General features: G+C 36.3%; 1 protein-coding gene across 1 annotated transcript in view; it reads left to right on the top strand.

Moving 5' to 3' along the window:
• Nucleotides 1-15,252, top strand: part of SCFD1 (sec1 family domain containing 1) — a 99,868-nt gene extending 84,616 nt beyond the window's left edge. Inside the window, exons 22-25 of the mRNA XM_057721226.1 lie at nucleotides 597-630; nucleotides 1,133-1,198; nucleotides 10,329-10,397; nucleotides 15,029-15,252. Coding sequence (XP_057577209.1) covers nucleotides 597-630; nucleotides 1,133-1,198; nucleotides 10,329-10,397; nucleotides 15,029-15,052 — 193 coding nt within the window. The 3' untranslated portion in view covers nucleotides 15,053-15,252. The remainder of the gene's footprint in view (nucleotides 1-596; nucleotides 631-1,132; nucleotides 1,199-10,328; nucleotides 10,398-15,028) is intronic.
• The last annotated feature ends 356 nt before the right edge of the window (nucleotides 15,253-15,608 follow it).

The raw sequence follows: 15,608 nt of genomic DNA, 5'->3' as shown, positions 1-15,608 counted from the left end.
TATTTTAGCACTCAAAACGAAAATATATTTGACTCACGAAAGCTTTGAAAATTGCCCTTATTAAAAGATCTCTTAGGACCAAGAAAGTATTTTTGAAATATAAAGACGCTACAGTAAAATATACATCCCTTTTTCCATCCCCTCTGTCCTTCCTAAATTGTTGTCCTTCCCATACATGTGTCTGCATAGTTTTTTCACAAGTGTAGATACCCACACACTATCTATTGAATATGGTAAAAATTTTACATAATTTACCACAAAGTATATATTTTTATCAATTCACCTTACACCCAGATTTCCACTCCTCGTGGGAACTGTTGCTCAGTCTTTCCTTTTCCCTCTCAGTCTTCTCCTAGGATTTTCTTTTAAAGTCAACAAGTTGCCCCATTCCCTTTTAGACACTGTGACATGTACCTCATCTAGCTGTTCCTCTGAATCCCACTTCACTACCCGGCTCAAAGAAGGTGAAGGAAGAAGAATTGTGAATACACAGCTAATAGTGCATGCATGTGTGCGTGTGTGTGTTTCCCATGCCTATTTTATCCTTAAGAAAAGCTTTGGGTGAAATTTTCAGTATGAGTTTTTTGTTCTTGCAGCTCAGTTCCAAGGAACAAAAATCCATTCCAAGAGGTAAGTTCATATAAAAATTCTCTGTCCCTTAAATGGAAGCATGAAAAGGTAGCTAAGCAGTCTTGAAGAATATCTTTGTCCTGAACATGGCTTTATGATGATTACTGTATGGCAGTCTTGATAAGTCCAATTCTGTGTACCTAAGATGCTTTATAAAGAACAACAAATTCAAAAATGACTTTTGGAAAAAGCCCTTTGGATTTATTTGGTATTGTTTAATTGAAGTTTATTTTCCTCAGCATTGTTTTTGAAAAATCTCTACTTCATTTTACTACTCAGTAGACATTAGAAATTTATAAATTTATAGGCTATTTTTAGAAATAAATTTCTTTATAATTGAAGTAGCATCAGACACTTAGGTAAAAAAAATACTAGCTAGCTAGCTAGGGATCACATCCTAAGTTGTGAAATGGGCTCCAGGCTAAACACCATATTTGAGAGCTAAAACACTGTTTTAACTATTTCTTTTAACTTACCTATTTTTTTCTGTTTGCATTTTTAGGCAATTGTTTTTGTGGTGGGAGGAGGCAACTACATTGAATATCAAAATCTTGTTGACTACATAAAGGTACATTTGACCTTTATAATCTTTTATCATTTGAGGTTTCACGGTTGTTCCATGTTTTTAACATACTAGCATTCTCTGGTGGCTCCCTTGATTCTTACATAACTCCTTTTCTAGAGGTAGTTTAAAAATCCAGCAGATAGGAAAACAATGACTATATGGGCATTTTCCCCTATCACATTCATTTCTGGCCTAAAATTTTACTTGATCTGGAAAATAATGTATCTTATTGATGTGATGTACTTTGCAGCCATCTGTCTTAATTTGACTTTAAATGTTTAGAGACCTCAAATAAGCTCCTGTTCCAAAAAAGTCTTCCTTGGTGAAATGATTTCCTAAACCCTATTTACCTGAAAAATAAGCACTTTTCTCTCATCTTATTGACCTAAGTCAGCAACAAACTTGGAATGTCTGCTTTTTCAAAACAAGCACTTTTAGAGGTGACACTTTTAGAGGTAGCACATTAGAAGTGGTGTGCTGTTCAAAGTTGACGGCAGCAGGGAGTGACAGACAACTAAGCAAAAGAATATGAAGGGAACGGTGTAACTTGAAGAGCAAAAGCACCATTTAAAATGTAGAGGCAACAGAACTAGTGATAGGACATTTTGTAATCTTCATTTATTCATTTAACATTAAATAATGATTATTCCTTATGTCCTGTATTACATAAGACTTCAAAAAAGGTAGAGGTTTTGGTACAGCAGGAGAAAAAATACATAGGCAGATGTCACAGAGCTTCAAAACCACCAGGCACCTCCAGAGATCCGATCTCAGTTGCACATAATATGCTTCAGCATGGGAACCACTACCAAGATCTATGTATAATACCTTGGTCTCAAGGGGAGCATCTGTCTTATACAAGGAGAGGTCTTTTATACCTACTCTGTTCACATAGCCAGAATCAGGCTGCATGACTAGGCTCAAAGGCAAAAACCAAGGGAACATAACAGAAACCAGGTGTAAACCATCAATCTGTACAATTTTTCAACAATGCTGCCAAGCTAGTGCAAGTTGTCCCTTGGTCTGTGACCCTTGGGCAGGACTATATTAATCTGTTTCATTCAGATTTGGCCAGGGGTCAACATGACTAGTTCCAGGTGTGTTCCCAAGGATAAACACAGGGTTGCAACGGACAGGCTGAAATTAATCCTGTACTTATACCCCATCCTTGGTTAAGCTTTCTTAATTACATTTCTCAGCATTCTTTCTGGTTTTTTTTTTTTTTAACATTATAGGACAGAAAAACAAGAAGGATAAAAATCAAAATAGTAACCATTTGTGTAGTGTAGTGACTGAAATTCAGGTATAACTTTCAAGAAAAATTGCAGTTTACCAGATACTCCAGTGCAAACTTGTTTTTAATCATGTGTAAGCCTCACAACTCTTAACCTCTCTCCACCCACAAAAACATGGTGTATAGGTAGTAGGGCACATGGTACTATGACTCATCAGGCATGTTACAGGTATTTTATGTCCCTGTATCCAGGCACCTTTCTTAACAGATCATCACTTAGGTTCATATTTACACAATGGTCTTTGGCTCTTTTGTTGAGCAGTTTCTTTTGTACGCATTTGAATACCAACAATATCCTAATTTTGCCTCCCAAAAGGGGTTCTCTGGAATATTGAAACCTGTAAAATGAGAATCTGTAAAACAAAAGGAAACATTATAATTATTCTAGGTGTTTTATCCCCTAGATGTTATTAGCATCAAGATATAGCATGTGAATAAGTCCAGATTAAATCCTTCATAAACTTCCCAGAACCCATCTTGGACCTTCAAATAAAGGAGGCTGTTTCTGCAGATGTTATGGGCTATAAATATAGCTAAGAGTATTATTCTCTCGCTCTCAGCCTCTTGCAAGGTACCAAGATGTTAGGTTTTTGTTTTTGTTTGGGTTTTTTTTTTTTTGTATTATTTACTTATTGAATCCATTTCTGAGAATCAGGACTTCTCCATCTTTCCATGTGTCAGTAATTCTTACCCAGAATTTGGCCACTGGTTTAGAAGACCATCAGATTCAGCAAGACGCCTGATCCATAGATCTGGCAGCAATATGAGATTGGCCAGAACTTCCCCTTTCTTCATTCCCAGTCATAGGAAGAAGGCTGGATAAGTGCAAGTTTATAGGACTTTGTTATTCACTGGTTATTAGTACAGATGCAGAAACTATTAATCCCAGTTTACAAAGGTGAAAAGAAGCAACAGCCTGTTGCATCACTCCTCAAGACAGATTTAGAGGTATTGTCCGGATGTCTTGTTTGCAGTTAATCCTTTCTTCAGACCTTGTGAATGTGACTCATGTCCCTGTACTACAGGATCAGGCAGAGAAAAAGAAACATTTTTAGAAATGCAGGAGACATTTTTATTAGTTTGTTATTATCCCCCTTCCTCCCTCCCCTGTTTTTCCTACAGCATCTCAACAATCTCTTCGCTGTTGATTCCCCCTTTAGTTAAATGCCTGTTATGTTTTAACACACTTTCTGTCATGCAGGCCACCCTTTCTGTCCCTTATTAGAAAGAGATGTGCCTAATTTAGAAAGTAGTTGCTTCAAATGTCAGTTTCAGTTTGCAGTCAGTCCGCTACTTTGTGTTTGGTAAGATCTATTGTATACACTTCTTAGCATGCTGTTGAACTGCACCTGCAGCAAAATGGGTTTCTTTGTCAAGTGATGTATATAAAGGAAGTCCAAATTGAAATCGTTTCTGCTATGATGTTAAAGGTGTTAAAGGTATTTGCTTTAGTGACGAGGTGTGTTAAGTCCAAATCTAAGATGAGTGTCTATTCTGGCTAAAACTTATTGCTGTCCACCTGGAACCATAGGTAATAGGTCAGTGTAATTCTATGTGAACATATATTTTCATTTCTCTTAAGTATATACCTAGGAGTGAAATTGCTGGGTCATCATAACTATGTTTAACCATGTGAGGAACTGCCAGATTGTTTCCAAAGTGAATGCACCATTTTACATTCCCACCAGCAGTGTATGAAGGTTCTGATTTCTCCACATCACTGCCAGGACTTATCTGACTTTTTGATTTCGGCTGTACTAGTGGGTGTAAAGTGTTATCTCATTGTGGTTTTGATTGTATTTCCCTGATGACTTATGATGTCAAACATCTTTTCACGTGCTTATTGGCCATTTGTATATCTTTGCAGAAATGTCTGTTCGGATCCTTTGCCCATTTTTTAAACTGGGTTATTTTGCCTTTTTATTACTGAGTTATAAGAGTTCTTTAATCTAGATACAAGTCCCTCATCTTAATATATGATTGCAAATATTTTCTCCCATTCTTTGATCTTTTCACCTTCTACCTGGTGTCCTTTAATATTTTTTCTTCTGTTGCTTGTGCTTTTGGTGTCATATCTAAGAATTCTCTGCCAAAGCCAAGGCCATGAAGGTTTACTCCCATGTTTTCTTCTATAGTTTTTGCTCTTACATTTAGGTTTTTGATCCATTTTGAGTTAATTTTTGTATATAGAATAAAGTAAGGTCCAGCTTCATTCTTTTACATATGGCTCTCCAGGTTGTCCTAGCACCATTTATTGAAAAGACTGTTTTTCCCCACTGAGTGATTTTGTAATAGAGAGGGGCACTGTGCAGCCCTTCCCGCTGTAGCCTTTGCTGGGCACCATTACCAGGCAACTCATTACCAGGCAATGGTTACCTCAAGAACTCTATAGAGCAGGGGTTAGAGGCCCCGCTTAGTCATTGGTCAGTGGAGTGGTGGTCCTCAGGTGGAGAGTGAGGTAAGAGGCAGATCCCAGCCTTCTCCCCGGGGCCTTGGGCCAGTGGGTGAGCTGGAGGGCTCCAGAGCCCTCGCCACAGCCACCCACTGGCTGGGCCCAGGCCTTTAAGCGTCAGTGAACTTATCCCCCATCCCCATCTCCATGACTTAATGGCGGCAGCAGTCTGCATGGGACTCAGTCCTTGGGACTTGGCTCCCACCATTTGGGCAGCTTGAGGAGCCTGAGGGCCAGTTGGGTCCTGGGTGCCTGGTTCCCTCAGTGATGACAGCTGGGCAGGGTCTGGGGACCTGGCCCTGAGGGAGCCACCAGCTGAGATCTGCCTCCTCTTAGCCAGGCCTGGACCTCAAAGGGTGACAGTTGTGCTTTGGGACCTTGCCCTTTCTTGTCAGAACAGAGAACAACATTTGTTTGGTGGAGATTTACAGAAACATCATTACATGACCATGACCTGACCTCAAGAACAAAGGATCTGACACCAAGAAGTTTGCAACAACTAACCAAGCCCCTCCCTCACTTTTCCTATAAAAGGGTTTTGCTTAAAGCTTTCAGGGAGTTTGGGGTTTTTCAGGCATGAGTCACCCATCTCCTTGCTTGGCCCTGCAGTAAACCTTTCTCTGTTCCAGACTTTGACGTTTCGGTGTTATTTGGCCTCACTGTGCATCAGGCACGTGGACTTGGGTTTCGGTAACAGTCTTGGCAGCCTTGTTGAAAATCAGTTGACCATACATGTGTGGGTTGATTTCTGTACTCTCAGTTCTGTCCCATTGATCCATAGGTCTCTCCTTGAGCCAGTACTACACTATGTTGATTACCATTGTTTTGTAGTAAGTTTTGAAATCAGAATATAGGAGTCTTCCCAGCCCTACCCACCATCAGTCCTTCCCATCAGGAAGCACACAGGAGGCTCCTAGATACCTTCCTCCACAAGAGGGCAGACAGCAGTATCAAGCAGTATCAGCAGTATTTCATCTTGTGGAACTGAAAACCACAGCCACAGAAAGATAGAGAAAATGAAAAAGCAGAGGACTTTGTACCAGATGAAGGGACAGGATAAAGCCCCAGAAAAACAACTAAATGAAGAGGAGATAGGCACCCTTCCAGAAAAAGAATTCAGAATAATGATAGTGAAGATGATCCAGGACTTTGAAAAAAGACTGGATGCAAAGATTGAAAAGTTTACCAAAGACCTAGAAGAATTAAAGAGCAAACAAACAGAGATATGCAACACAATAACGGAAATGAAAAATACACTAGAAGGAACCAATAGCAGATTAATGGAGGCAGAAGGGTGAATAAGTGACCTGGAAGACAGAATGGTGATCATCACTGATGCAGAAATGAATAAAGAAAAAAGAATGAAAAGAACTGAAGACAGCCTAAGAGACCTCTGGGACAATGTTAAACGTACCAACATTTGCATTATAGGGGTCCCAGAAGGAGACAAGAGAGAGAAAGGACCCGAGAAAATACTGGAAGAGATTATAGTTGAAAACTTCCCTAACATGGGAAAGGAAATAGCTACCCAAGTCCAGGAAGCACAGAGAGTCCCAGGCAGGATAAATCCAAGGAGAAACACACCAAGACATATATAAGTCAAGTTGACAAAAATTAAAGACAGAGAAATGTTATTAAAAGTAACAAGGGAAAAACAACAAATAACGTACAAGGGAACTCCCATCAGGGTAACAGCTGATTTCTCAGCAGAAACTCTACAAGCCAGAAGGGAGTGGCATGATATATTTCAAGTGATGAAAGGGAAGAACCTACAACCAAGAATACTCTACCCAGCAAGGATCTCATTCAGATTCGAGGGAGAAATCAAAAGCTTTACAGACAAGCAACAGCTAAGAGAATTCAGCACCACCAAACCAGCCCTACAACAAATGCTAAAGGAACTTCTCTAAGTGGGAAACAGAAGAGAAGAAAAGGACCTACAAAGACAACAACAAAACAATTAAGAAAATGGTAATAGGAACATACATATCAATAATTACCTTGAATGTAAATGGACTAAATGCACCAACCAGAAGACACAGACTGGCTGAATGGATACAAAAACAAGACCCATATATATGCTGTCTACAAGACACCCGCTTCAGACCTAGGGACACATACAGACTGAAAGTGAGGGGATGGAAAAAGATATTCCATGCAAATGAAAATCAAAAGAAAGCTGGAGTAGCAATACTCATATCAGATAAAATAGACTTTAAAATAAAAAATGTTACAAGAGACAAGAAAAGACATTACATAAAGATCAAGGGATCCATCCAAGAAGAGGAGATAACAATTATACATATATATGCACCCAATATAGGACCACCTCAATACATAAGGCAAATGCTAACAACTATGAAAGAGGAAATGCAAGGCAGAAATAGAGACACAGGTGTAGAGAACAAACACATGGACACCAAGTGGGGAAAGTGGGGAGGGTTGGGGGGGAATGAATTGGGAGATTGGGACACCAAATTGTACACTCTAAATATATGCTGTTTATTGTCTGTTAACTGTTATCTCAATAAAAGTTCTTAAAAAAATAAAAAAATAAAAATAAAAAAAAGAATATAGGATTCTTCCTACTTTATCCTTCTTTTTCAAGATTGTTTTGGTTTTTCTGGGTCCCTTGCAATTCCATGTGAATTTGAGAATCAGCTGTTAATGGCAGTTGGATTCTGATAAGGATTGCACTGAATCTGTAGATAAGTTTGGGGGAGTATTTTAATCTTAACACTATTAACTCTTCTAATCCATGACATGGAGTGTTTTTCCATTTATTTAGATCTTTAATTTCTTTCAACATTTTTTTTATTGCTTTGCAGTTTATTGTTTTCAGAGTATAAGCTTTGTTTGTATTTCTTTTAGTAGGTTTACTCCTATCTATTTTTTATGCTATTATGGATGGAATTGTTTTCATTTCATTTTTGGATTGTTCATTGTAATCATATAGAAATCTGATTAATTTTCCTATATTGATCTTATGTCCTGCAGTCCTATTGAACTCATTTAGTTCTGATAGGTTTTTTTTTTTAATGGATTTTCAGGATTTTCTATATATAAGATCATATTATCTCTGAATAGAGTTAAACTTCTTCCTTAACCTATCTGGAATGTTTTCCTTCTTGTCTAACCACCCTGGCTAAAACCTCCAATACAGTATTTAATAGACAAGTCTGCTAGAGCAGACTTCTTTATCTTCCTCCTGATCTTAGGGGCAAAGCATGCAGTCTTTTACGCTAAGTTTGATGTTGATGGGTTTTTAATAGAGCCATTAATGTTTAGTAGCTACTAAGCGATGTAATTTAATTATCCTGAGAATTCTTTGTTTTTTAATCCTGTTTGGTCTTACTCTTCCCTTTAGTTCTGAATAACCATCTTCTTCCTATCATTCAGCCCCATTCAGGGGAAATTGAGCTACTAAGTCTATAACAGGCTCCCTCATGACAAGTAGAAACCCATGTTAGTGCAGCCTTGTAGTATGAAACAAAACTTAGGGCTTACGCCTACAAAAGACTTGTAATTGAGAATTATCTAACTTGATTTATACCATTTCATAAAACAACAGGCAGGTGTCATTTTTGTTGGGAAGGCAAGGAAAATACTATAATAATTCTAGCTGACTTATTTAGTAATGAGGTTAATCTAACTTTTAATGTAACTGCTATTTGGTATAACACTGATGTATTTGATAAAATTAATTGGATTGATTTTTAACATGACATTTGATGATACTGATATCAGTAACCAAGTGTATTGGGAATTTGACTTAAAGCTACCACAAGTTGTTCTTTTGATGGAAGGTGACTGGCTAGAGAATGAATTAGATTTAGTTAATAATTGTTACATTGAATCAAGGTATTGGTATGTTTCATAAAGCTCAATTTTTAATGTAAGGAGAAAATAATCAAATTTGTGCATAATTAAGAATATTTACACTGAAACATTACTAGACTGCAATGTTAAAAATTAAAGCTACTCACTGGATGATACAAAAGATTAGAATCTTTGTGTTATCTTTGTTTTTGTATAAGGCAGTGAAAAATGAAAATGATGACAGATAATTAGAATTAAGAAAGCTTGATCAAGGGTAGAGAGGGAGTGTATTTATATAAGCACAAGATTAATCACAGCTAGTTAATATACCCTGTGCTGACGTTTGGCCAGCCCTGAATGAAATGTATTAAGTAGTGATTAAGATAGGCCTGTACGAGGGTCCAAGATAGACTAGGGGCAGCTTGCACTAAGTTGTCAATATTCTTTAATGAAAAATGTAAAGATTGATTAGCACCTGGTTTCTGTCATGTTTTCTTGTTTCTGCTGTTAAGCCTGGTCATGCAGCCTGATTGTGGCTGTGTGATCAGGGAGGTATAAAAGACCCCTCCTTGGACAAGACTAGGGCTCCCCCTCAGACCAGGGTATCTCCACTGTATCTTGGTGGTTCACAACTGAAAATGAAATGTGTCATATTACTGAGATGGGGTCCCAGGAGCTGTGCCTAGAAGTTGCGGACCCCTCTAATGTTTCCCTATGTACTGTCACCTCTACCCTTACATAAGTATAGCCTCAAGAATCCCAATTATATTGCCCTATCTAATGGCTGCAGGTACCAACTCATTCTGAAGAAAAGGTAGGTAAGGTGTGACTTTTGTTTTACTTGTTCTCAGGGAAGGTGAGCTAGAACATTTATTCAGCCAGCAATGTTATTCAGCTCATACATCACAGAGAAGTGTCCTTCTCTTGTATAACAAAGCTGTAATCCTTTTTGTTCCTTGATTAATCATATTTGCTTTGTCATGGAATAAACATTTTACATTACAGAAGATATCTTACAGATTTACCTTCAAGTTCACAATACACATAAGAATTTCAGCATTAAGCACTTTGTAAAATTCTCTAGTCAGAAAGTTGTGATTGCTTGTAATTGGGTTCCAACATTCTTATCGCAAGTGAGTCTGAAGTGGCAATCCTTGCTACTCGTTCCGCACCCTGCTTTCAGCGTAACAAAACTCCGTGTCTTCCTCAAGTAGTTACAGATCTTACACTGGAAGAATGTTGGCCTAAGATTTTATAAATAATTGTGGCTCCCATGAAATTTGTCAGTCATCACATTCCTTCTGTTTTCAGTGTAAATGGCACTAGAAGTGTAACTAACACATACATTTTGAAGAGAAAAAAAAAAACCTATGCCCATTTCACTACTCCATTCCATGTAATTTTAGGATAGACGTGTACACTAAAATCCAGTACTCCCCTAAAATAAGTAAATAAATAAATAAAATCTTTAAGAATAAAAAGTCTTATTCAGTTTAATCCTTCTTCTTGGGAATATTGAAAATATTACTTGTTACTTGTATCTGAGTTCTGTATCTGATTTTTTACAGGGGAAGCAAGGCAAGCACATTTTATATGGCTGCAGTGAACTTTTTAATGCCACACAGTTCATAAAACAGGTAAAGTGTACTTTTTGTTTCTGTTAAGATATCCTAAGTTGCTGTTGATATTTTTAAGAGAGCAAGATAATCATATGCACCTGAACCAACTGAAACTAAAAGCCATAGAGCTAAAAGAATGTAAGGTTTTGCCATGGGCAACTGTAAAGGAAACTCTTTTAAGTAACATTGTTTCCATTATCCCAAATCTATGAAAAGGTAAATTTAATTCAGAAAAGTTTTAATCGGAGTAATGTACTCAGGCAAAATTCAGTTCAGCGTTTCCTTGACATACTGTCCACATTTCTGACTTTGCCAAGCTGAGAAACTAAGTGACTTTCTTAAGGGAATGTATGTGCTGAGTTGATAGAGCAGAATTACATTCATCTTGAAGCTGAATGACAGCAGTAGCTGAGGGGTACAGTCTTTACATTCTTTTACCAGTGTTCCCACTACTGTTCTCAGTCATCACATTAACCTCAGTTTTTTAAAGCTTAAACTACCTGGGATGCCGACCAATAATAACCATTCACCTTTGCCTTGCCTGCCATAAAAATCATAACTGTACCCTGTGCTCGTTTTTGGCAGCTCTTCCTAGCATGTTTTTCTAATACAACTTTCTTACCCACGTTATGTGGTTCTTGTATTTTTAACCTTAATGTGGTGGCCCAGTGGCTATTGTGAGAATTTCAGACATACAGAAAAACTGAAGAGAATTTGCAGTGAATACATGCATACTCCCTATTAACATTTATTATACTTTCTTTGTAAAATACCTGTCCATCTTTCCATTCTTCATTCTGTTCATTGCTCCACCTTTAATTTCACAGTCAATTGCAGCTGTCAGTACACGTCCCCTTTAATACTTTATTGCCAGTATCATTAACTAGATGTTATTTGTTTAGTTTGTTGTTGTTGTTGTTGTTTTACCCTTTGGAGGTAAAATTTACAATAGTGAAATACACATATCTTAAGTATACATTCCCAACTTTGTCAGATGTTTTGTTCACCTTAGTAACCCAAACCCCTATCAAGATACAGAACCGTTACACCACAGAGGTCTTTTATGGACTTTCCCAATCAATCCTTGCTGCTAGTCAAAGCCTGCTCCCAAAACACTGTCTTGATTTCTTTCCACCATAGATTAGTCTTGCCTATTCTACAACATCATATAAATGGACTTTTTATTGGTTAGGTTAACTAGAAGATATCAATTTTGTTAATCCTTTTAATGAACCAGATAGTGTTAATGCTCATTTTCTCTGTTTTCTATTCATTGGTTTCTTTTTATTATTTCCTTTATTTTGATTACTTTGGGTTTACTTTGTTCTTCTTTTATCAGCTTCTAATATTGGATAATCATTAAGTCATTAACCTTAGTATTTCTTTTCTAAAATAAGCATCAAAAGCCATAAAATTTAAACTCTTGCCAAACACTGCTTTAGCCACATTCCACAAATGTTGATATATTTTTATTATCATTGTTGGAAATATTTTTAATTTACCTGGTCATTTATTCTTTAGCCCATGTATGGAGATCTATTGTTGTTTTAAGTATTTGTGGGTTTTCTAGATATCCTACGCTTATGGATTTCTAATTTAATCCCCTTGTTGTCATAGAACAATCTATACATAAGTTCATTGTTTCAGAATTTATTTGAATTCCTTTTCTGGCCCAGCATGTGGTCTGTCTTGTTAAGCACTCCATGTGCACTTAAAAAAGAACATGTATTATGCAGACGTTGAAGAAAGGGTTCTGTAAACATTAATTTGGTCAAGGTAGTTGATAGTGTTTCTTAGATCCTCTATGTCTTTATTGATTTTTTTTTTTTTTTGGTCTAGTTCTATCACGTAATGAAAGACTGGTATTAATTCCACAATCACAGTTGTAGATTTTCTCTTCCTTTAGTTCTGTCAATTTCTGACTTGTGTTTTTAAGTTCTGTTAATAGGTACATAAAGATTTATGATTATTGTATATTTCTGATGAATGGACTCTTGTCATTGCACAGTATTCCTCTGCACATCTGGTAATGCTCTTTGTCTTGAGGTCTACTTTATCTGATATTAATATAGCAACCCTAACATTCTTATACTTACAGTTTGCATCTTACAACTTTTCCATCTGTTTACTTTCAACTTGTCTATGAATTTATATTTAAAGCATATATCTTGTAGGTAGAATATAGTTGGATCTTGTGTTATTGTTTCTTTAAACCATTCTACAATCTTTTAATTGGATTCTATTGGTCTATTAACATCTAATGTAATTATTAATATGATAGGATTTAGGTCTACTATTTTACTATTTCCTCTGTCCCTCCTTTCCTGCTTTTCTTGTATTATTTGAACACATTTTAGAATTTCACGTTAATTCATCCACAGATTTTTTTTTAGCTGTATCTCTGCATTATGAATTTAGGGTTGCTCTATTATGCCACTGAATTAAATGTAGAAACCTTGTTTCTATATTTATGCTGCGATTGTTATATTTTACATCTGTGCTGCAATTGTTATAGTTTAGATCTGCATACATCATTAACCTCACAAGACAGTGGACATTGTTACCATTTGTGCTTCAGTCACGTGTATAATAGAGACATAAATCTTCTGCATTTGTATGGATATGAATTCCAGTGCACTTCATGCCTACTTACAGATTTTAATTTCCATCTGTTGACTGAAAAACTTCTTTAAGCATGCACTGTAGCTCACATATGCTAGCATTGAGTTCCCTTAATGTTCTATTAGGTGAAAATATCTATTTCACCTTTATTCTTAATTATATACACACATCTGTACATATATACATATATATAAAATTCTTTTGCTGAATACAAAATTCTGCTAATTTTTCAGCACTTTAAAGATGTTAGTCCACTATCTTCTGTCCTTCATTGTTTCTTACAGGAAGTTAGCAGCCATTCAGATCAATGTAACTTTATATGTAACGTGTAATCTCTCTCTGGTGCTTTCAAGATTTTCTCATTATCTTTGGTTTTCAGCAGTTTAATTACACAGAAGTCATGCATAGATACATTGTATCTTGTTTGGGGATCACGGAGCTTCCTGAATCTATAAATTTATACCTTCACCAAATTTAGGAAGTTTCAGCTGTTATTTCTTCAAGTGTTTTTATGCCCACTTTTCTCTCTCCTTTTGGGACTCCATTTATATTTATGTTTAACTTTGTATAGTGTCCCACAGATCCCTGAGGATTCTGTTCTTTAATGTCTATAATTTAAGTTGCTCTGTCTTCAGATGCACTGTGTTTCTTCTGCTGTCTCCATTCTGCTGTTTGATGTATTTACCAGTTAATTTTCATTTGGGTTTTTTTTATGTAGTTCATGTATATTTTTATGTTGAGATTTCCTTTTCTCGTTCATTATGAGCCTATTTTTCATTATTTCATTGAGGATGTTGTCCTAGCTGTTTTTAAAACCTGGTCTACTACAGACCCACCCTGGTGGTCCAGTGGTTAAGACAGCACACTTCCAATGCAAGGGGCTCAAGTTTGATCCCTGGTTGGCGAACTAGGATCCCATATGCCACGTGGCACAGCTAGAAAGCAAAAAAAAAACAAAAAACAAAAAACAGCTGGTCTATTAATTATCACATAGATCATCTCACTTCTGGTTTCCGTTGCCTTTCCCCATAGAGAATGGCTCCCCATTTTCCTGTTTCTTCATATATTTACAATATAATTTTAGACTGTATCCTTTACAATGTGAATGTTATATTTTGGAAACAATCCTATTTCTCTGAAGAGTGTTGGTCAAACCCGGAGTTCAAACTCTGTCTCTTGGGCAGCAGCTCAAATCTCACCTCTAAGTCTCTCTCATTCATGAGTGGTTCAAGGTTTCACCACAGATTTAGGAAAAGTCTATATACAGAATTTAGGGCTCCCTCACGTTGTCCCTCTCCAGGATTTCCCCCTTACTTTCCAGTAGCTTTAGTTGCCCCCAGACTCTTTCCTCTGGTTTCTCAAGCCAGAAAGACTGCAGGTTTTCTATCAGGTTTAGCTGCCAGTATACACCAGCTGTGGCCTGCCTTCAGGCTAAGAGCCACAGAAACAGAGAACTCAGCCCGTGCTATTCCCTCCTTCCAAGTGTTGATTCTGTTCCAGAAGCCACCCGCTTTCAGTTGCTTACCATTACCTACAGGTAGTTGGTTTTTATATTTGTTTAAAGTTTACAATTTCTCTCTCAGAGACTTGGTCCAGTAGGAGTTTATCTAGCCTTCCGGAATTGAAAGCCTTTTCTGTTACATTTAATGATCTTTAGAAATATATTAAAATATATAGAAAAGTGAACTGTCAGCAGTAAAGTCACACATGATTTTCTTTACATTTTCATAATGAGTTAATATTAACTTTTTATACTCGGGTTTTTGTTTTCCATTACTTGAATTTACTCCTATATAACATTTACATCTTTTTGCCATGATAGTTTTTAAATATCTACAAATCTTAAATATTTAAGTTAGTGGTGAATAATGAGTGAAAATGTATTATTCTAGAAATGCAGTGCATGAAATAGCCTCAATTTTACCACAATAAAAGTGTGCATTTAAGGTGTTTACAAATATGATTGATACCTAAGTTTCTTTTGTGATTAAAAAATGTAATATTTATGATTTTATGTTTTGTTTTAGCTGTCACAACTTGGACAAAAATAACACAGAGGAACCTTAACATGAGAATCTATTTAGAACTTGGATAAATGTAAAAAGTCAAAAGAGCCAGATGTTTTCTTCTCCATATCAATGTCCTAACAGTGAAACTTAAGAGTTATTTGTTAATTTTTAAGGAAATTCTATACTTAATATAATGTGTACTGATTAAAAGAATAAAGCATTTCAGAAATAAATTTTAACATTGTACACATTATCTCTCCTATTATGTTTGACAAATGATAAAAAAAAAAGTACTTTGGAACAAAGGAAAGCTCTGTCTGAATATAATGTTTAAATATTAATATAATCACCAATATGTTATGATTGAAACTAGCGAAAGTTAAAGAATATAATATACAAGTGTTATTTGCTTCATGAATCTCCTACATCTCCGAAATGGTCTACATTTTAATTATAAAATTACCTTTCCATAGTTTGTTTGCCATGTTACCTCTAGATTTTAAAGCCACTTTAATGTCTCTTCTCCATCTGGCACACTTATGTACATTTTATCACAAAATCCCTTCTTTATATAATGGCAAAAGTCAAACATTAACAA

The sequence above is a fragment of the Hippopotamus amphibius genome, chromosome 2 (genome assembly GCF_030028045.1).
Source record: "Hippopotamus amphibius kiboko isolate mHipAmp2 chromosome 2, mHipAmp2.hap2, whole genome shotgun sequence".
NCBI classification, from domain to species: domain Eukaryota; kingdom Metazoa; phylum Chordata; class Mammalia; order Artiodactyla; family Hippopotamidae; genus Hippopotamus; species Hippopotamus amphibius.
Note: the sequence above shows the minus strand (reverse complement) of the source record. Positions and strands in the feature narration are given on the sequence as shown.